Genomic DNA, 21,384 nt, shown 5'->3' on the forward strand with positions numbered 1-21,384 from the left:
GTTCTAACATTCATGCAAATAGAACTCAATGTTTTAAATAAAACTTCATGTCTTCACCCCAGTATGTGCTAAAGAAGTGCGAGTACACGACAGACAGGGCATATCTCATCACCTCTTAATCATCCTTGGCTAACAAGTGCTACTTCGAACACTGTCGGCTGACACACACACCAATGCAAAACGACTTAAAACTAAATGCCATCAAATAAAACCAACAAAGAAAAAAAATTGAACACACAAGACAGCACCCATCCACCCCCAATACTAAAATCGAGCAGTGTCCCCAATGCAACAGACGATAGAAAAAGAGACAGGTAGTGGAAAACAAAATGGATGCAAGATAACCCAAGCATGCAACAGAAACAGAAATAAATAAAATGATCTAAACAAAATGCAAGAAATAAAAGAAGGGACAAAAGTCACTCCCCTCTCAATTATCATCCTCCTCGTACTCCTCCGGGGGAATGACGCCAGCTTCCGGCTCTGGTGTATCGGCATAGTGGAACTGAAACGACGGTGGGAAGGCTGGCATAGGCGGTGGCATAAGGGCCGGGTCAATACCACTGTGGCTCAGGGACAGACGCATCATGGCATCGCACATGACCTCGAAGGGTAAATCCCAATCTGGTGCCACCAAGATAGGAGCCGTCACCAAGCGCTCCTTCAAATCCTCGTATGCATGTAAACAGTCAGAATTAAAATCAAAAGACGCATCTTTCATAAGTAAGAAAGATAGAGGTTTTGCAATTTTAGAAAAATCTTTGATAAAACGCCGATAAAAACCGGCGTGGCCTAGAAAACTTCTAACTCCCTTTATGGATGTCGGAGGTGATAAGTTCTTGATAACTTCAACTTTTGCCTTATCCACCTCTATTCCATGCGGTGATATCTTGTGCCCCAACACTATGCCTTCTTGTACCATAAAATGGCACTTTTCCCAATTCAGTACCAAATTTGTCTCCTCACATCTCATCAACACTACCTTCAGATTCTGTAAACAGTCATCAAACGTTGCACCAAATATAGAAAAGTAACCATAATTATTTCAAGAAAGGTTTCAATCATATCATGGAATATAACAGTCATGCAGCGCTGAAATGTAGTAGGGGCATTACAAAGACCAAAAGGCATACGGCGAAAAGCAAAAGTTCCATAAGAACAAGTGAAAGTGGTTTTATCTTGGTCCTCAGATGCAATAATGATTTGATTATACCCCGAATATCCATCTAGAAAACAGTAAAACTCATGCCCCGCTATTCTCTCTAACATCTGATCAATAAAGGAAGGGGAAGTGGTCTTTACAGGTAGCATCATTCAATTTCCTATAGTCAATACATACTCTCCACCTCGTAACAGTCCCCGTGGGAAGAAGTTCATTCTTTTCATTAGTGATCACCGTAATCCCACCTTTATTAGGCACAGATTGAACAGGACTTACCCATGCACTATCTGAAATAGAATAGATAATACATGCATCGAGAAGCTTAATAGTTTTGTCCTTCACTACCTCTTGCATCTTTGGATTGAGTCGTCTTTGAGGTTCCACGAGGGGTGAGTACTTTTCTTCCATTAATATTTTGTGCATACAGACTGATGGATTGATCCTTTTGATATCCGCCACTTTTCATGAAAATGCGCTCTTGTGCGCTTTCAAGACTTTCAACAGTTTGTCCTCCATCACATCTATCAAAGAAGAAGAAATAATCACAGGAAGTTTATTATTCTCACCTAGATAGACGTATTTCAGATGTGGAGGTAATGGCTTGAGCTCCAGAGTTGGTGGCTCCTCTAGGCTTGACTTCTGAGGGATCAAGTCTCTTCGATCCCCCAAGTCCTCTAATCTCATCCTTATTGGCCTCTTCCATTGCTGGTTGGCATTGAGGTATGCCACTATCTCGGCTTTCTCTACATTCAATTCGTCTTCTCGTGATTCAGTTGTGAGAGTGGCTTCCAAAGGGTCCCTAAGAGCATCCTGCACATAGTTGAACACAAGATAATCAAAAGCATCAAGTCTATAACAACTATCAGAATCCAGTGTGTGCTTAAGGGCATTAAAAACGTCAAAAGTAATCTCCTCTTCTCCCACTCTCAATCTCAACTTTCCCTCCTGCACATCAATTAGAGCCTTGCCAGTTGCAAGGAATGGTCTCCCCAAAATCAAAGGCATCTCTATATCCTCCTCCATGTCGAGCACCACGAAATCTGCAGGAAAAATGAATCTGTCCACTTTCACTAGCACATCCTCAATAACTCCCCGTGGATACTTGACAGATATATCTGCTAGCTGTAAAGACAACCTCGTTGGCTTAAGTTCTCCTAATCCAAAGTTTCCTAAACACAGACAAAGGCATAAGATTAATACTCGCACCAAGATCACACAAAGCTTTATGAAAAACAACATCATCAATCATGCAAATAATAGAAAAACTCCCTAGATCCTTAAGTTTCGGTGGGATCTTGTTTTGCACCAAAGCAGAGCAATTTTCAATAAGATTAACCGTCATGTGATCCTTCAATTTTCTCTTGTTTGCTAAGATATCCTTCAGAAATTTAACGTATCTTGGCATTTGCATCAAGGCTTCAGCAAAGAGAATATTGATGTGCAATTTCTTGAAAACTTCTAAAAACTTACCGAATTGCGCATCTAATTTCGCCTTTTTTAATGCTGCAGGAAAAGGTGGAAGGATAACGATTTTAGATTGTGCAGTGGGTGCTGGTGTTGAGTTAGAAGACTTACCTTTTGATGATTCAGTCTGTTCATCCAGTACTTGATTTCTTTCCTTTTCCTTGGACTCTAAAACGTTCCCACTCTTTAACTCGATGGCCTTCACCTGCTCTTTTGGATTGGTTTTTGTGTTACTTGGCAAGGTGTCTGGCTCTCTATTTGCTATCATCTTTGCTAACTGTCCAATATGATTCTCTAGCCCCTTTATCGATGTATCTTGATTTTGGAGTCTAGTTTCGATAGATGAGATGAACTTAGACATCATCTGCTCCAAATTAGACTTTTCTTCTCTAGGAGGGTCAGATCTGTACATTGGTTGTTTCCCATATGATTGTCCTCCCTGTGGTTGATTCTGACTGTTTTGGCCACCCCATGAAAAGTTGGGATGTTGTCTCCATCCATGATTGTATGTGTTCGAATATGGATCATTCTTTGGACGATTTTGGACTCCCACTTGATTCACTGGTGCCCCTTCTTGCACATAAAAAGGACCATTGTCTTGACAGTCCTTAATATAGTGTTATCCTTCGCATTTTTCACAAAATATCTCTTGAAGACGCATAGCCGTGCCAACCATATTCAAGCCTTCCAGTTTCCTGTTCAAGACATCAAGTTGTGCAGTAACAGCGGAAAGGTCAGTTACCTAGTGAACTCATGCACTTCTTCGCTGGTTGTTCCTTTCAGATTGAGGATGATAGCTGCTAGTGGCCATCTCCCCCAATAACTCGTATCCTTCCTCAGCAGTTTTTCTCAAGAGGTTTCCACAATTAGCATCATCTATCATAGTACGATTAGGAGTAAGCAAGCCATAGTAAAAGGTTTGAACGACTAAACCAAGTGGCAGTTCATGATGAGGGCATCTTCGTAATAGATCTTTGAAATGCTCCAATGCTTCATATAAAGACTTCTGCTCGAATTGAGCAAATGTGGTTATGTTTGCCCGCAGCTTCATGGTCTTAGATGGAGGAAAGTATTTAATGAGAAACGCTTTCGCCATGTCCTCCCATGTGGTGATCGAACCTACAGGCAAAAAATTTAACCACGCTTTAACTTTGTCACGTAAAGAGAGAGGAAATAAACGCAAACTTACAGCATCATCAGAAACTCCATTAAATTTAAAAGTTTCACAAATTTCAAGAAAATCTGCGATGCTGCGTGTTTGGGTCATCTACTATAGATCCTCCAAACTGGACTGTATTCTGCATCATCTGGATTATGGCTGGTTTGATTTCGAAATGGTTTGCCCGCACAATGGGCCTCACAATGCTGGGGCGTGCACTGTCCAAAGAAGGCTGGACATACTATAGCATCGGTATGCGGCGTGGCATCTCAACATGTCTATCTTCATGGTGTTCCTCTTCATGCTCGTGCTCGTGCATCTTCATCAGTTCCTTCAGCCTCTTCTGCTGTCTTTTCCTGCGGAAAGTTCTTTCAATTTCAGGATCAAACTGCTCAAGCTCCACGTCAAGTGACTTTGGCATACACTGGAAAAGATATCTGTAACAGAATATGGAGTGTTAGCTTAAGAAAAATAAAACAATGCTAAAGAAAATAACTAAAAATAAAATTGTGAATTAACAGTCCCCGACAACGGCGCCAAAAACTTGATCGAGCAAAACTTGCACTGTAGAATCCTCAATAAAAATATGGTCTTGTATGCTCGAAAATTAATCGTAAGTGCACGATGTCAAGTAATAGTATAATGTACGTGAGTACGAGTATCGTTCACTGAAGAGTGTATTTTAAAATTATTATTTTCAGTTATCAAACCTTTAACGACGAAATTTGAAGGGTTGTTTATTACTACTATGCTCAAATAAACATGCAAATAAAAAGATCCAGGAATTAAATAATAAGATATACTATCTAGAATGATTGATTAAAATTCAATGAAAAATGGATTTGTTGGGAATTTCAGTTCACCTACCCCTTGTTAATTTATTAATTCGTTTGATATTGATTGTATGCCTCCGACATGATTTCCTATTCAATTGAACACGCCCTCTCGATCAATGCCAAACTACTTCTACTCAATGAAGTAATTCAATGTCTTTAATTATTTATCAAGAGTGAATCGCAAATCGGTCTATGAAATCCCCTAGATTTCGCCATGCTGAACTATGACTATCGGCGTGTATCTAATTTCATATGTCTATGTAAATTGTAGATCCACGGACTATGCTACTCGTTTCTATCACAAGCTATTCTCTCGAACTCACTCGCAATATAAGATTATTATTAAAGTTAGCTATTCTTTAATAAGTATAATGAAAACAATAGCATAATCAAGAATAAATCAACAATTGAAATACAAATTAACTAAATCAGTTTCGGAGTATGCTCCCCTTAAATCCCAACAAATATTTTAGTTTAGCTACTCGAATTCATAGTAAAAATAACACAACAATGTTTAAATAATAAAAACTAAATTAGAAATACTACATTTGACGAAAAACACGAAGAACGATGCCCGGAAATCTTCGAATCTTCAATCCAAACGCTTTCTCCAAGCTTTTCTCTCCTCCTTAGGCTCCTTGGCCACTGAATATCCTCCGAATTTCGTTTTATCCCCCCGTCCATATCCTCCACATTCGGAATTAAGAGAAAAAATCGTCCAAGAATCTTTCCAAAATTAAAAACGCGCCCGGGCGGACATAAGTTTCCGCACGGGCGGATGACTTTCGCAAATCCAGTATTATTTTTCTTCCCGGCGCGCCCGGGCGGACATAAATTTCCGCCCGGGAGGATGATTTTCGCCAAAATCTTTTTTTTTTTCACACCTTGCAGGCGCCCGGGCGGACATAAATGTGCGCCCGGGCGGAGGTCTCTCGCACATGATGCATTTTCTTCAGTTTATTCACAAATCTCATGTATTTTCACACATGAGACACATGAACAACAATAAAACATAAATTATGCCAAAATAACACAAAATGCATGCAATCTAAACGATAAATGCAACACAATGGGACAAAACATGACATGAAAAATAAGTAAAATCCACCTATATCATGTGTCACATTTAGAATCACTACCCTGATTTAAATATGGATGCTCTATTTTCGAATTCATAATAACCTATTTATGGAGTAGATCTATGATTATATTTTACGATGAACAAATATTTTAGGTCCAATTTGATAATTTTTATTAAAATTCTCTTATTTTAATACAAACTCAATCTTTTTTCTAACTATTTTCAATTGTATAAATTCTTTGTTTTTTCATGTTTTTACTTTGTTAAGCACAATACCAACTTGAAATATTAATCGTATGACTACGGATATAAAAGAAAATAAAAAGTTATTATAATCAAAATACTTATGTCTTTTAAAATTAAATTATTAAATAAGACCTACACAAATGTGTTAGTTGGTCTAGAGACAAATATAAATGCTCGTACGTTGGACTACTAACCTGGGTAAGACACCTCAAGAATTGAGGTGTCCATACCTAGTTGTTTATGAAAAAGCTAAATGATTTTTATTTTACTACGATTGATTTGTATCGCTATATTGAATTAATCTCGGACTATTGAAAAATCTATACTAAAAAAATAAATATGTTTTGAAAACAACTATTGCATGAAAATCTTATCTGAAATATATTTTTAATTTGAGGCATGAGATAGTACTTAAATATTGAATAAATTGTAAAAATACTATGAACTCGGATATATGTTTAAAAAAAAAGATAAAAACTTGTGTGAGACGATTTTTGGGTCATCTATGAAAAAATATTACTTTTTATGATAAGAGTATTAATTTTTATTGTGAATATCGATAAAGTTATCTGTCTCACACATAAAGGGGGGTGTATTCAATATAGGAGATTTATTGACTTTTAATTACTTTTGTAGATTTTAAAAGTCTAGATGTATTCAATTAATACTTTTACATACTCTATAGAAGTCTAGTGGTATTCAAAAGAGATTTTCATAGAGTTTTAAAAAGTCAAGTGATATTCAAGATTGACTTTTAAAAACTCTATAAAAGTCTATAGGTATTCAAATTTTCCATAGACTTTTAATAACTTCATGGAATTCATTAACATGCAAACATTAAAGCCTAAGGTACAACTATAAATTGTAAAAAATTGTATTTGGTTCAACCCAAAGATTTGGATGGATTTTTAAAATTTCTAACTCATACACAAGCTATTTATTTTTCTCTTTGTCGCTTCACATCACCTCTCTTCTTATCTTCTCTCCTCTCATCTATTTCTATCACTCTCTCAAATTTTCGAAGTGTATCTCTATATATATTTCCATCTTTCTTTTTCAAAATTTTCATTTTTTGGCTTATTATTCATTTAATAATTTATTATTTTAATATCACAGGAAATTTTGAATTCTATAATTGATTTTGTGATTTTTAATTTATGATTTATACAAATTAATGTAAAATTCAATAATAATAAAAGATGATTCAAATTTTTTTTGCTTAATTCTTAATAATTGAATAGTATCATAACAACTATGATTTTTTAAATTCATTTTAGCATTTTAAATTAATATGTAAGCTATTATATTTTTATACAAAATTATATTCACATAATACTAAATAATATTCTTTTCATATGTATATTATCAATTTAAAAACAAGTTACATGTTAATCAATTGATGTATTTTAAAAAATTTATAAACATGCATACTAACACACATATATAAACATATAAAGATTAAATGATTTAAATTATAAATAAGTAAATTTATTTATTAATATAAATATTGAAAATAATTTCAAACTGAATAGGTTATATATGTCAATTAATTATTGCTTAAAAAATAATATGTTATAATTAAGTAGAAAATTTATAAAATTTTATAAAAAGAAGTCCACAAAAGTCTATAAAAATTTTACAAAAAAGTCTACATAAATCCACATAAATCTGATTATAAATATGCGAGATTCCATAAAAGTCAATAAAAATCTGTCAAATTCATAAAAGTCTATCATTTAAAAAATCATTTCATCAAAACTCTGAATTGAATACATACCACAAAAATTCGTGAACTGTCTCACAAAAAACCGTTAAAAAAAAGGTTAAATATCTAATAAAATTTAGAAAATTATTTATCAAATCAAAATATATGAATTAAATAGCTAATTTTTCGAGCTTTTGATTGACGCAGGAATCTGGAAGTTCTTAATTTTGATTGAGGTTGTGGAAGGAAGGAAGAAGAAGCCTCAAGAAAAATGGGGTTTAGGTTGTTGATCAAGCTCAGCCCATTTCACAAATCTTGCATATCAAGGATCTCATCATCGTCACAGTCCTACAATTCCAACATTTTCAAGAAATGTGCTGCAGCTCAAGCTTCCGTGAATTCTGAGTTGTTTGGTCATTCGATTCCTTACGCAGAAAACCCAAGTTTCAAGATTAATAAGCGGTGGCACGTGGGTCACACGCATCACCAGCATGAGGGGCGGAATAGCTGTTCTGGTGAACAGGGTGAGAGGGTTTTCCGGCTTGGTCTTGCGGCGGATATTGGCTTGGCTGCTGGAAAATCTTTAACCGGGTACCTTTCTGGTAGTACTGCGATTATTGCTGATGCGGCCCATTCGGTTTCTGATGTGGTACGATCTATTTTCTTGTCCTTTTTTGTTTGATTAACTTGCTGTTGGAAATTTTTATATCTCCTTTTTTATCTTCTTGAAGATTTCCCTCTTTAAGTTTTTGCTTTTGGTTTCTTGATTGAATTGAGCAAGTCTTTGATGGTGTAGGTATTGAGTGGGGTGGCATTGTTATCGTTTAAGGCTGCGAGAGTACCAAAGGACAAAGAACACCCATACGGTCACTTTTGATCTGTATCCTCACTCTACTTGTGTTCACCTCACATGTTCTAACTTTACTTGCCATTATATTTTTTGGTATGAAGGTGTCGATTCAAGATGTGGAATTGTCTACTAGAATCACTGATATCTTAAGTTACGTTTTGGGGTATCCGATAGGATTAGTTTGTGCACAGCCAAAATGCCAGCTAGCCATTGCCAAAATGATATATTCTGAATCTGTATCACGTGAGCCATTGCTTCGAGTGAGTGTTCAACTCCAGAAGTTGAAGAATAATTAGGAAAGATGATGAAGGAGGGGAAAAGGGGAGTCTTTTGGGGGAAGAAAAGATACCGAATCACATCTAATATCATTGTCTGCTTCCAGTGTTTATGATGGACTTGTATTTATGAACACCAACAAAATGCAGTCCACTAACTAATGAAATCCCGAGCAACATGGATGGCTACGAAACTTAGTCTGAATTCCTCAATACTTCCATCAACAGATTTCATTTTCATAGAAATTTTTGGTTACTCGAGGCAGGATATATTTTGAATTGAAGTTTAAAATCCTTGATGGCATTTAGAACATCGTTTTAGAGTTTATCTCTTGGTGAATGACCATCATTGACTTGACACGAATTTGTGTCACGTGACACTACTTTGAGTGAATTTTCAACTTGACAAGTCGAAGAAGAATTAGGAAAGGAGACGACAAATGGGAAAGGGAGAGTCAAGGAAGAGAAAGAGGGGAAACCAAATCCAATGTTATTGCTTGCTTCAAACGTTTATAGAGCATGCATATGTATGCAAACTAAATATAGGTCACTGACTATAGCACATATGAGCAAAGATCTAATACCTGGTAGATATTTGTGATTTCTTGGCTTCTCCTAAACATTTGCAAGAGAGATTATTATTCTTAGTCTAGAGTAGTACTTGAAGATCATCTTAATCGTGCTCTCACACTTTCTTTTAGTTTTATATTTATCATTTTTGTTTTAGTAATGAGTTGCTAATACAGTATTTCTAGGACAATTGATGTGGGCTATTCTTTGTTGGATATATTATCACTATTAGAAATTTTTGAGGTCATGAGGTGTAAAGTTTTGATAGAATTCAAATTGCCTTCTCTCTCAGTTCATGATGGTCTTGCTTCTTTCAGGACACGGTAAATTTGAGACTTTAGGAGCCCTAGCGATTTCTGGCGTGCTTTTGGCAACTGCTGGAGGCATTGCATGGCATGCTTTTGATGTCTTGTTGGTATAATTTTGCGCTATTTTCATTATAGTTTGCATAATTATATGCTTCTTTCCTGAGATATAATTTTGTTTCATGTTTAGGAAATCTTTTCGGCTGCTCCTGAGATTGTTAATCAGTCCTTGGCTCATGATCACCTGCATGATAATCATCACCCTGGGCACCACCATGGAATCGACATGGACCACCCGATTCTTGCATTGAACATGACTCTGATATCTATAGCTGTTAAGGAAGGGTAAACATACCGTTATCATTAAGATAAAAACATCATTTGGTGCCTAAAGTTTTACAAAGATTTATTTTCTTTAGTTTTGTGGTTGAATTTCCCAAAATTCTGAAACACAACCTTTTGAGATATCTCCTAACCTCGGATCTTTATGTTGACTTTTTTGTACTTTGATTAAACCAGGCTATACTGGATAACAAAGATGGCAGGTGAGAGAACAGGCAGTGGCCTTATGAAAGCAAATGCTTGGCATCATCGTGCTGATGCTGTTTCATCAATAGTGGCTCTCGTTGGGGTTGGTAAATATATAGATAAATAGAATTCAATTATTGATTGATGCTTAACATTATTATGCATATGAAGAGGTTCCATTTGTTTGAGATATAAATTCTGTATTTCCTAAAACCTTGGATTCAGTCAGAGGTGGATCTGATAGGGTCCAAAATGCAAAAAATTTGACAATTCATGTTTATTTCTTTACAAGTAATGGAAGTCATTCATTAATTTAAAATACACATTAAGGATAAGACACTCTTCCTGTCAATCTTACTAGAAAAGTCAAAATAACTATCCTCAGCTCCCTTTCGCATTTTTTAATCAGCCCTTGGCTGCATTTGCTCATGCGCATTCCATTTTCTTTGCATTTCAGGATTCCCAAATCAAATTTTTACTTATTTTTTTAAAATGTCTACTACTTACCGATGCTATCGTTTAATAGGGCTTTTCACTCACTGACTATATTTGTTGTTATTTGCAATATCAGGTGGATCTATTCTTGGGGTTAGGTTTCTGGATCCTCTTGCTGGACTTCTTGTCTCTGGGATGATTTTAAAAGCTGGAATTGAAAGTGGTTACCAGAGGTGTATTATTGTTTTATATTTTCTTTTTTTTTAGAAGCTACAGTTTTCTCTTTGTATATGTGATGGTGAATCCTTTCATTGAAACCGAACATCCTAATTATGCTCAACTCTTAGAGAGTTTTGAAGTCTCTTTCTGTGAACACAAAAGTGGATTTTGTGGGGTGTGAGAGATGTTTGTATCCCATTAGTTAATTTTTTTAAAAAAATGTTTTGTAATTGTTCAAAAAATTCAAGTTTCGCTTCCACCTGATCTTTGGAGTTGCCACCCCAGTTTGTTTCCCTTCTTTAGTTCCTAGGTCCATGCCCTATCTCAAATGAATTACTTTGTTAGAAAAGGCATAGGTTTTCGAATTCTATGAAATCAAAGAAAAAGTTCCCTTGATTTTTGTTAACGTGATGAGGGACTGGAGGTAGAATTTTAACATGGTGGTTTTCCATATTGTTGCATGTCTAAATTAGTGTCTTGGAATTGGTGGATGCTGCTGTTCCATCACAGCATCTGGAACTTTTTAAAGAGACAATTCTGGCAGCCGAGGGAGTCAAGGCAAGTCAATTTTATGCTGTAGCATTCAGTTTTCTTTCTTTTGAGTTCATAATCTGAGTTTCTTGATTTAGCTAACACTTGTACTCTATACCCTCCCATTTTCTATTTTATCACGACCGATCCATAATTGGACATTATCCATTCTAAAGTTTTAGGGACATTCATAATACACTTTTTATTATATCGATTTCAATTTTTATTTTTTGTTACGCATGGCAAACTTGATGCTCTAGAATTTTGCATATCCAGAACTATCCTTGGCTACACCAAATTGTTATTGGATGTTAAAGCTCTCTCTATAAATATATTATGAAATTGTAGGGATACAACCACCTCAGAGGAAGACGAGCTGGTTCGTCCTTATATCTTGATGTGGATATTGAGGTTGGTCAAGTCTCCTATTTTTTTCGATCATGCTACACATAAAATAGAAGCAGAATTCTCATTTGTCGAAGTTGTTTCATGTTTCTTAAGCATTCTAAAAGTTGTATAACCGATATTTCCTTAATGTAGGTAGATCCTTTTTCTAGTGTTAGTGCTGCACATGATGTTGGAGAAAATGTACGTCGCCAAATTCAGCAATCCCATCCTGAAGTATCTGAAGTCTTCATACATATAGGTATGAAGTATGATTTTTTTTCCTTCTTGGGACATGAAATGTAGTGTCTCTTCCTGATTTCCTTGTAGAGCCATCAACTTCACGCATATCGCCTGACATAATTAACAATCAAAGAAACTTCAAAAACTCGGAGCACCAGAGTGGCACCGTCACATTGGAGCAAACAGATGTTGAGGATAATGTTTCCAATATATTGTCCTCCAATTTCTCAGAGGTATGCCCCTTTCAAATCGCTTACTTCCTCACCAATTGGTAGATGGGTTTGTATATCAACGGTTACGAAGGAGTGTTTAGATTCATTTTCTTCTGGAGAAAATAGGGGGTGGAACAGTGAAGAAGAAGTCTTTTTTGATTCATCCATGGCGCTGTGCCATAACTGTTTTAGATTCTTTTAAGCTAAAGCAAATGATTGTTCATCCATTCATGTGAAAATATTCGAATGGATTTCAGAAAATGGTAGTCGAGCGCATTACTCGGCACATGCTGCAAGGACAGATATTTCTTGAAATCGAGGTTTCCATGCCACCCGAGATGTTGATCAGGTCAGACATCACCACCAAATGGTTTAATATTTTTCTTTTATGAAGTTTCTGACACCGAAGAATTTACTTTGGTCCCGATTCAGGGAGGCAGTAAAAGTTTCGAAAGAAGCAGAGAAAAAGATTCTGGAGGCTATGCCGAATATTATGCTCGTCTCCATTCAGCTGCGGCTCGGCCAGCCGATGCCCGAGTTGCAACAGTGAATCATTGGACAACCACCTTTTTCCCAGGAGATGCCCATGCTTTCTTGTATCAAAACCTGAAAGACATCCTGCTGGACTACATGGCTGAAAAAATGTATCTATTTAGAGATGACTAAATATACAATCGATATCTATTGTTATTAATAAAATAATAGAAATTTTACTTGCATTTATATATATATATATATATATATATATATATATATACTATTATCATTATCTTTTGTTGAGTTAATTAATTTTATTTCAAATTCTAATTACTTCAACAAATGTTTCTCACGTGCAACGCATGTACATTATTGTAAATTTTGACAATTCGTGTTAATTAGCATATGTAACTAATTAAGAAAAAATTATATTTTTTTAATTTTAAAAAAAGATTTGGACTTCTAAAATTTTCTCATATATTTTTTTATCATATTGTTTTCTTTTATTATTTGTCATATTTTCTCAATAATACATATATTTTATTACAATATTCAATTATTACAATCTTTGTTTACAATCAATTATCTGAAATTTTTTTATTTACAATGTTATTTGATTATTATTCTCTTTCATGTAAATTGACAACAATTTTAATCAGATGTTTTTACTTTCCTAGTTATCTTTAATTTATTAGACACTTATACTTGATAACATATAAACTACACATTATTATAATCTATCATCACATAAAAAGTACTGATGGACTGATTTAAAAAAATATTGATTAAATGTTGTCATTTATTTGTAATTTATAATAATAATATTTTTGACAATAAATCATCTTTTTACCCACTCTTATTATATTTATATTAATATTTCATATTAACTCATAAGTATAATTAGCACAATTAAATTACTAATGTCATATTGGTATTACCACATAAAAATAATATATTTAATTTTTCTAATTGTTTAAATATCTTCACGGGATCATTTGTGTACCCTTATCTTGAGAAAAATTCATTGCATTTATAAAGCTTGAATAGTAAATATTGTTATGAAAAAGTAAAAATTTATGGTAAAAACTCTCAAAATTTACCAAACAACACTTTATAATGTTTTTCTCTCTACTCAATTGTGAATTTCTTCACAAATGGTGAGCCTATTTATAGAATTTCTTTACAAATAATCCAAAAAATAAATTCATCATTACATAAATCATCACACACTAATTTTCAATATTCAACACTTAATTTTCAACATTCAAATATTCAATACACATATTTTAAATATTAATTTTCAACACTCCCCCTTGTGATGATGATTATAATGATTGTCTTCATTACGTGTTTTTATACTTCCTCGTTAAAAACCTTACTAGGAAAAACCCATTGGGATAAAAACCATAGTAAGGAAAAAAGAGTGCAATCACGTAAACTCACCCTCATGTTTACACGAACAATTCTTCACAAATTTCGTAGATTGCGCATCCCAATATTATATATGTGCTTTCTGAATATCGTCGTAGGAAGTGCCTTTGTGAAGAGATCTGATGAGTTTTCACTTGATTGAATGTGACGAACATCAATATATTTATTCTTCTCAAGCTCCTTGATGAATGCGAAGAACTTAGGAGGAATATGTTTAGTTCTGTCGCTTTTTATGTATCCTTCTTTCATCTGAGCAACACATGCAAGCATTATCTTCATTTAGTATCACAGGCTTCTCGTCGAATGATAATCCGCATGAGATTTGGATATGTTGGGTCATTGATTTTAACCACACACATTCACGGCTTGCTTCATGTAGTGCAATAATCTCGGCATGATTTGATGAAGTTGTTACGAGCGTTTGTTTCTGTGAACGCCAAGAAATTGCAGTGCCTCCACGAGTAAATACATATCCAGTTTGAGAACGTGCATTGTGTGGATCAGATAAGTATCCAGCATCATCATAACCAATTATACTTGGATTAGCATCTTTTGAATACAAAAGTCCCAAGTCTGTTGTTTCTCGTAGATAACGGAATATATGTTTAATTCCGTTCCAGTGTCTCTTTGTTGGATATGTGTTAAATCTTACCAATAAATTTACGGCAAAAGATATATCAGGCCTTGTACAATTTGTAAGATATATAAGGGCACCGATAGCGCTTATATATGGTACTTCTGGACCTAGAATATCTTCATCATCTTCACATGGACAGAATGGATCCTTTTCTATGTTTAATGATCTAACAACCATTGGAGTACTTAAAGGATTTGATTTATCCATATTAAAACGTTTAAGGATATTTTCTGTATAATTTATCTGGTGAACAAATATTCCACATTCTTTTTGTTCAATTTGTAAACCCAGACAATACTTGGTTTTTCCAAGATCCTTCATTTCTAATTCTTCCTTCAAGTATGACACAACTTCTTGAATTTACTTATTCAGTTCCAATGATGTTTAAATCATCAACATATACAGCAACAATTACGCATCCGGATGTTGTTTTCTTAATAAAAACACAAGGCCATATTGAATTATTTACATATCCCTTTTTCATCAAATGATCACTTAGCCGATTATACCACATTCGACCGGATTGTTTTAACCCATATAATGATCTTTGTAATTTCACAGAATAACATTCTCTGGGTTTTGAACTTTGTGCTTCAGGCATCTTAAATCTTTCAGGGATTTCCATATATATATTACTAACAAGTGATCCATATAAGTAAGCTGTAACAACATCCATAAGACGCATTTCTAAATTTTCAGATACTGCCAAGCTAATCAAATACCGAAACGTAATTGCATCCATCACAGAAGAATATGTTTCTTCATAATCAATTCCAGGCATTTGAGAAAAACCTTGTGCAACAAGTCGAGCTTTATATCTTACTATTTCATTTTTCTCATTTCGCTTATGAATAAAAACTCATTTGTATCCAACAGGTTTTACACCTTCAGGTGTAAGGACTATAGGTCCAAAAACATTATGTTTATTTAGCGAATCTAATTCAACTTGGATGGCATCTTTCCATTTTATCCAATCCTGCCGATTTTTACATTCACCAAAAGAGGTTTTACACCTTCAGGTGTAAGGACTATAGGTCCAAAAATATTACGTTTATTTAGCGAATCTAATTCAACCTGGACGGCATCTTTCCATTTTATCCAATCCTGCCGATTTTTACATTCACCAAAAGATTTTGGTTCATGATCTTCATTATCATTTATGGTGTCGATTGCCACATTATAAGAAAATATATCATCGATTTCTTCTATATCTTTTCGGTTCCATATTTTTCCAGTATTAATATAATTGATAGAGATTTCACAATTCTCGTCAATTTGTGGTTCTGACAGAATATTTTTATCATCATGTGTTTCTTCAGAAACATCATTCTTTATTTTGTGATCATCGTGTTTTTCTATAAATTTTCTTTTTCGAGGATTTTTATCCTTGGAACCAACTGGCCTTCCATGCTTCAGGCGTTTAATGACATCATGAGTATCTTCAATTTGTTTCTTCGGAATTTCAATTCGAGCAGGGGCATTTGCAGCATGTATATATGATTTAGTCACCCCTTTTGTGTCTGTAAATGCATCTGGTATTTGATTTGCTATTCTTTGCAAGTGCACAATTTGTTGTACATCTTTTTCACATTTTTTTGTTCTTGGAATCCAGATGTAACAATGATGATACATACCATGTAATTTCCTTTTCGGTATGTTTCTGTTCTCCCCCTAACATTGGGAAGATTTCCTCATTAAAATGACAATCAGCAAAACGTGCTGTGAACACGTCGCCTGTCTGATGTTCAAGATATCGAATGATTGATGGACTATCATAACCGATATAAATTTCCAGTCTTTCTTTGAGGTCCCATTTTCTTTAGTTGCAGGTGGTACAATAGGCACATACAACATACATCCAAAAATTCTCAGATGAGAAATGTCTGGTTCTTTACCAAATGCAAGCTGCAATGGGGAGTATTTGTGATATGCACTTGGTCTGATGCGAATTAATGAAGCAGCATGTAAAATTGCATGTCCCCATATAGAAATAGGGAGCTTTGTTTTCATAATCATTGGTCTAGCAATCAGTTGCAGACATTTAATCAATGATTCAGCCAATCCATTCTGTGTATGTACATGAGCAACATGATGCTCAACAATGATTCCCATAGACATACAATAATCATTGAAAGTCTGAGAAGTAAATTTACCAGCATTATCAAGTCTAATTTTCTTGATTGTATAATCGGGAAATTGATTCCTCAACTTTATTATTTGAGCAAGTAATCTTGCAAATGCAACATTTCGAGTTGACAATAAACATACATGTGACCATCTGCTGGAGGCATCAATCAATACCAGAAAGTATCTAAATGGTCCACATGGTGGATGAATTGGTCCACAAATATCACCCTGAATACGTTCAAGAAACATTGGTGATTCAGTTTGGATTTTGGCTTGTGATGGTCTTATAATAAGTTTTCCAAGAGAACATGCTTTACATTGAAACTTATTATTATGAAAGATCTTCTGGTCTTTCAGCGGATGACCATGTGTATTTTCTATAATTCTTTGCATCATTGTTGAACCAGGATGTCCTAATCGATCATGTCAATTGGCTAATATTGAAGAATTATCAACTACCATGTTTGATTCAATGGGACTTATATGTGTATAATGCAATCCAGTAGGGACCATTGATAGTTTTTCAATCACATATTTCTTTCCTGATTTATATGTGATAAGACACATATATTTCACATTCCCTTCATTCATTGTTTGAGTATCATACCCATGGGAATATATATCATCAAAACTCAACAAATTTTTTTTCGATTGTGGTGAATATAAAGCATCATTGATCAAAAATTTTGTACCATTAGGTAACAAAAATTGTGCTTTACCACATCCTTTAATGAAGTCTACAGGACCTGATATTGTATTCACCATTGTTTTTGTTGGTTTTAGTTCCAAGAAATATCTTTTATCTCGGAGGATAGTGTGCGTTGTACCACTATCGGGTATGCAAACTTCAGCTTTGTTCATAGCATTTTCCATGTTTGAACTTCAAAAAAAAATGCAATGAAATAAAATTACTGACAACATATGTAAATATAATGATAGGATCGATTGACGTGTCAAGAGTGTTTAGAAGGGGGGGTTGAATAAACACTCTCAATTAATATAGGTCTTATCGAATTTTTGAGTTCAGTTTGGTGACAAACTGATTCTCGGAATCTTGTTGGTCAATATCAATCAGTTAAACTGAGGTAGTTGCGGAAGGTAACTGACTGACAGATAGAATACAGAACTGAAATAAAATACACAAGGATTGTTTCTGGATGTTCGGAGAATTCAATTACTCCTACGTCACCCCTTCTATCACAAGGATATGATTTCCACTAAAAGACTTTGATCCAATACAACACTTGTACAGACCCACTTCAGTTAGGACTTACCCACTGCCTAAACTAAAACTCTTAGTATTACAAAATGATCTCTGTGCGTAACTGATCTTAGCTCTATTGAATTAACAAATATTACAGAGTGCTAGTTTGCTCAACTTGTAGCCTTGATTGCTACGAATAAATCAAGTAAGAGTGAGCTGAGATTTTGACAGAGTAATAGCAAGTTTTTAATGATGTATCGTTACTTCTTCTTTTTCTTCTGCCATATTTATACTCTTCTTTTCCAACGGTAATCTTGAGATAAATTTGAATCTTTGTATCCGTTGGTTTCCACTTGATTATTCCTTCGATATTGTTTGCTTCATTTATTGTAATTCGGCGTCTTAATTGCTTTGTCCGGAATGCGTTGTTTTAAGTAGTCTTGGTTGTTGTGCGGTGCTCTTGTAAACTGTTATGTCTTCTTTGTTCTTTCCCGAGACATCTTCAGTTGAGAGACTTTGAGGCATTCGGCTGAATGTTTTAACTGGGAACTGATCAGTTTACTCTGTATCATTGTATCAGCTGATTTCAGTTGATAAGTTCAGTTGCCGAATTTGCTTACGCGTATCATTTGATTCATATTTTGTTAATTGATTGATTCATGTTTTGTCAAACTCCATAATCTAGTTTCCAACAATTTCCCCCTTTATGGTGTTTGACAAAACCAAGTGATTTAAGATCGAATAACTGAGCTCTTTGTAGATAATAGATTACGCAACTGAATCATAAAATAACTGGATTCCTTGTAGATAACATAAAATCTGAGAATATTTTATCAGTTGATTCTAATAATCTGATTAATTCTTCTTCAGCTGCTGTTCTTCCCCCTTTTTGTCAAACAACTCCATTTTGTCTGATAACAAACGTCAATGGAAAGAAGTTTTACATCTGATGAGATACTTGAGGCAACAGTTGTGAGGGAGGTCTGTAGCAATTCTATTTTATTTGAAACAGAGGTTTCCAGTCGCTCAACTCTCTGACTGATTACATCCTAAGTTGTAAAGAGTGAGTTAACTAGCCCCTTCTTTATTTCATGCACAGTTCTGCTAAGAGATTCCATGTTGGCTTGAAGAGCGTTTAGTTTCGCCGAGTCAAATTCAGTCGAAGAATCTAATTTGACAGTATGAGACAGTTGTTCGAATTGAATTTTTTTGATTTCAGCGAGCATCTGCTGTATATTGTACTGTATGTTCTGGATTTCTTCAAGAACAACATCCATTTCTGTGGATTGAATTGGAGGTCGCTGACTGGGCGTTTCTGAATGCTTCGATGTTTGTCCAAAAAGAACTAATGCTTGATTAGTTTCCATTGTTCCAACCATAGGCTGAGCTGGAATGTTTTCTTGAATTTGAGATGATGAACGTTGGTTTTGATCAAGAAATGGACTGTCTGGCTGAATGATGGAGCTGGATGGTTCATACATAGGGGCCTCCTGTGGAGAATTAACTGAAATTTGTTCTTGCTCCTTTGATTCAGTGAGCAACTGACCTTCTACATGTTCAGCAGTTTCTTGTTCTGAGGGTTTTGCTTGTTCATCAGTTTGAATATCTTGTTCAGCAGAAGTTTCTGGCTGAACTGGTGCTTCAGTTTGAGCAGATATAAATTTTTCAGCAATAAGTGACTCAGCTGGTTTTTCAGATGATATCTTAATGTCTTGCTCTGGTTGTTCAGCTGAATGGGTAATTGAGTCATATTGTATTTCCTCTAGCTGAGCTTCCAAGGTAACAGCTTGAATGATTTCATCAATGTTTGCCAAGGATAGTTCTGCTTCAGAATATAGCTGATGTTCTGTCTGAGAGGATTGAGGTATTCCCTGAACTGGTTTTTCAGTTGCCTGTTGTGGAGATGGTTCTTTTTGTGGAGAGGAGGATAAATCTTTTTCAATATTTGAGTTGGGGGGTTTGTCATGAAGAACTAGTTCCTGATCTTCTTCCCAAAATCTGATTTCACTCTGACAGACTACTAAGATCTGTGTCCAGTTGAGTGAACACAGTTCTATCATTGTATGCAGTTGGACTTGTGGGATTGTAGTTGGACTTCAGCTTTTCTATCATTCTTGTTAGCTTTTTGACGCGAATCTGATTAAAGAAATATTTCTGCCTTTCTAATGCCTGTGGAATTGTAGCAGCTTTGACTACTTTCATCACAATTGCTTCTAGCTTGATGAACTTTTTTAGTTGAGATCTATGCTTCAGTTCTTTGGCAAAGATTTCTGTTCTGAAACTTTTCCAACAATCAAAAGATTTTAATTGTGATGTGGCAAATGCATTGACCTGTTCCCAAACTAGGTCAATGTGTGTTTGAATGACATTGGATGGCCGGGGTTCTTCAACCAGCTTGACTTTTCCTTTGTCAGTTGAGAGAATGTGAGGAAGATCCATTCCAGAATGTGTGGAGTGCACTGGTTCCCTTAATATTACACCTTTAGATCTGGCTCTAGGCAGGATGGTAGGGCGATTTACAAGAGTCAAGGGAGCTCTTACCTTAGCTGGTGTCTTTGCTTTGGTAACTGAATCATCAGGTGAGACTACTTGCAAAGGGATAGCCTGAATGGGCTGTTCAGCAGCTGATTGAATAATTTTCTCAGGTGGAATGACTTCCACTGTGGTTATTGGTTTGGTTATTTGAGTCCTTGGTCTCTTGACAAGCTTAGGGGAAGGAGTTTTCTCTGAATCTGATTCACTGAGAATCAGTTTCCTTTTTGCTGTTTTGACCTTCTTGACTGGTGATGGCTTAACCTCTATTTTGGTTTTTGATGGCAAGGTGTTTTTGGCAGTAAATACCTTGAATTTTGATGATGTTTCAGCATTTTCAGCTACCAAACCCTTCAGTTTTAACAGATAACTGATTTGGATGGCGAAGCCACATGACTGTTTGGATGACTTGAGCATATTCTTCAAGATGTTAAAAAGAATATATCTCCAATTTGCTTTCTTTTCACCCATGATTATGGTCATTACCTGGAATTTTTCGAGTGTAAGAGCAGTATAAGAACCGGCTTTTGCTAATATTCCCTTTGCCACGATATCAGCTAACAACTGAATTTCTGGTTTCAGTTCCTTCTTTGGATCGGAAACCTTGATTTTCCGTCCATCAGCAGATAGTCGAGACTGCATTTCTTCAATGTCATGAGTTTTTACTTCAGAAAAGCTGACATAACCATCAGTTGGCAAAGAGAAGATTTCTTCGAAAGCTTCTTCAGAAAGGAGTAGCAACTGATCATTGATAGTCACAGAGATAGTGTC

At 35.1% G+C, this 21,384-nt stretch overlaps 2 protein-coding genes and 1 pseudogene across 5 annotated transcripts; 2 read left to right on the top strand and 1 right to left on the bottom strand.

The window, feature by feature from the left end:
* Positions 1-1,624: 1,624 nt before the first annotated feature.
* Positions 1,625-3,722, bottom strand: LOC142556419 (uncharacterized). The gene is made up of 4 exons (XM_075667879.1): positions 3,386-3,722; positions 2,738-3,199; positions 2,429-2,665; positions 1,625-2,331 (listed from the first exon to the last, which is right to left on the bottom strand). Exons 1-4 carry the CDS (start codon positions 3,720-3,722, stop codon positions 1,625-1,627), a joined length of 1,743 nt encoding a protein of 580 aa, XP_075523994.1.
* Positions 3,568-3,665, top strand: LOC142504695 (small nucleolar RNA R71; annotated as a pseudogene).
* Positions 3,723-7,821: 4,099 nt separating the features above from the next.
* LOC142556600 (metal tolerance protein 2) lies at positions 7,822-12,931 on the top strand. 4 transcript variants are annotated; one of them, XM_075668065.1, is made up of 12 exons: positions 7,822-8,302; positions 8,450-8,519; positions 9,666-9,763; positions 9,844-9,998; positions 10,173-10,288; positions 10,753-10,849; positions 11,309-11,393; positions 11,715-11,777; positions 11,907-12,012; positions 12,081-12,226; positions 12,463-12,554; positions 12,638-12,931. In XM_075668065.1, the coding sequence occupies exons 1-12, from the start codon at positions 7,925-7,927 to the stop codon at positions 12,753-12,755; spliced, it is 1,524 nt and encodes a 507-aa protein (XP_075524180.1). In that variant the 5' UTR covers positions 7,822-7,924; the 3' UTR covers positions 12,756-12,931. The 4 variants fall into 4 exon arrangements, with proteins under 4 accessions (XP_075524180.1, XP_075524182.1, XP_075524181.1 ...); XM_075668067.1 differs by having other exon boundaries at positions 8,125-8,302; positions 8,450-8,533; XM_075668066.1 differs by having other exon boundaries at positions 8,125-8,302; positions 8,450-9,763.
* Positions 12,932-21,384: the final 8,453 nt, after the last annotated feature.

Source organism: Primulina tabacum, chromosome 9 (genome assembly GCF_025594145.1).
Source record: "Primulina tabacum isolate GXHZ01 chromosome 9, ASM2559414v2, whole genome shotgun sequence".
Taxonomy (NCBI): Eukaryota; Viridiplantae; Streptophyta; class Magnoliopsida; order Lamiales; family Gesneriaceae; genus Primulina; species Primulina tabacum.

Bases quoted from the DNA above. Each gene is read 5' to 3' on its own strand.
- LOC142556419 (XM_075667879.1), bottom strand. From the start codon at position 3,722: ATGGCGAAAGCGTTTCTCATTAAATACTTTCCTCCATCTAAGACCATG. The intron at 2,666-2,737 runs GTAAGTCTTCTA...CTTTTCCTGCAG, and splicing joins ACAGACTGAATCATCAAAAG to CATTAAAAAAGGCGAAATTA. The intron at 2,332-2,428 runs GTTTTTCTATTA...GTCTGTGTTTAG, and splicing joins GAAACTTAAGGATCTAGGGA to GAAACTTTGGATTAGGAGAA.
- LOC142556600 (XM_075668065.1), top strand. From the start codon at position 7,925: ATGGGGTTTAGGTTGTTGATCAAGCTCAGCCCATTTCACAAATCTTGC. The intron at 10,289-10,752 runs GTAAATATATAG...TTGCAATATCAG, and splicing joins AGTGGCTCTCGTTGGGGTTG to GTGGATCTATTCTTGGGGTT. The intron at 12,555-12,637 runs GTCAGACATCAC...GTCCCGATTCAG, and splicing joins CCACCCGAGATGTTGATCAG to GGAGGCAGTAAAAGTTTCGA.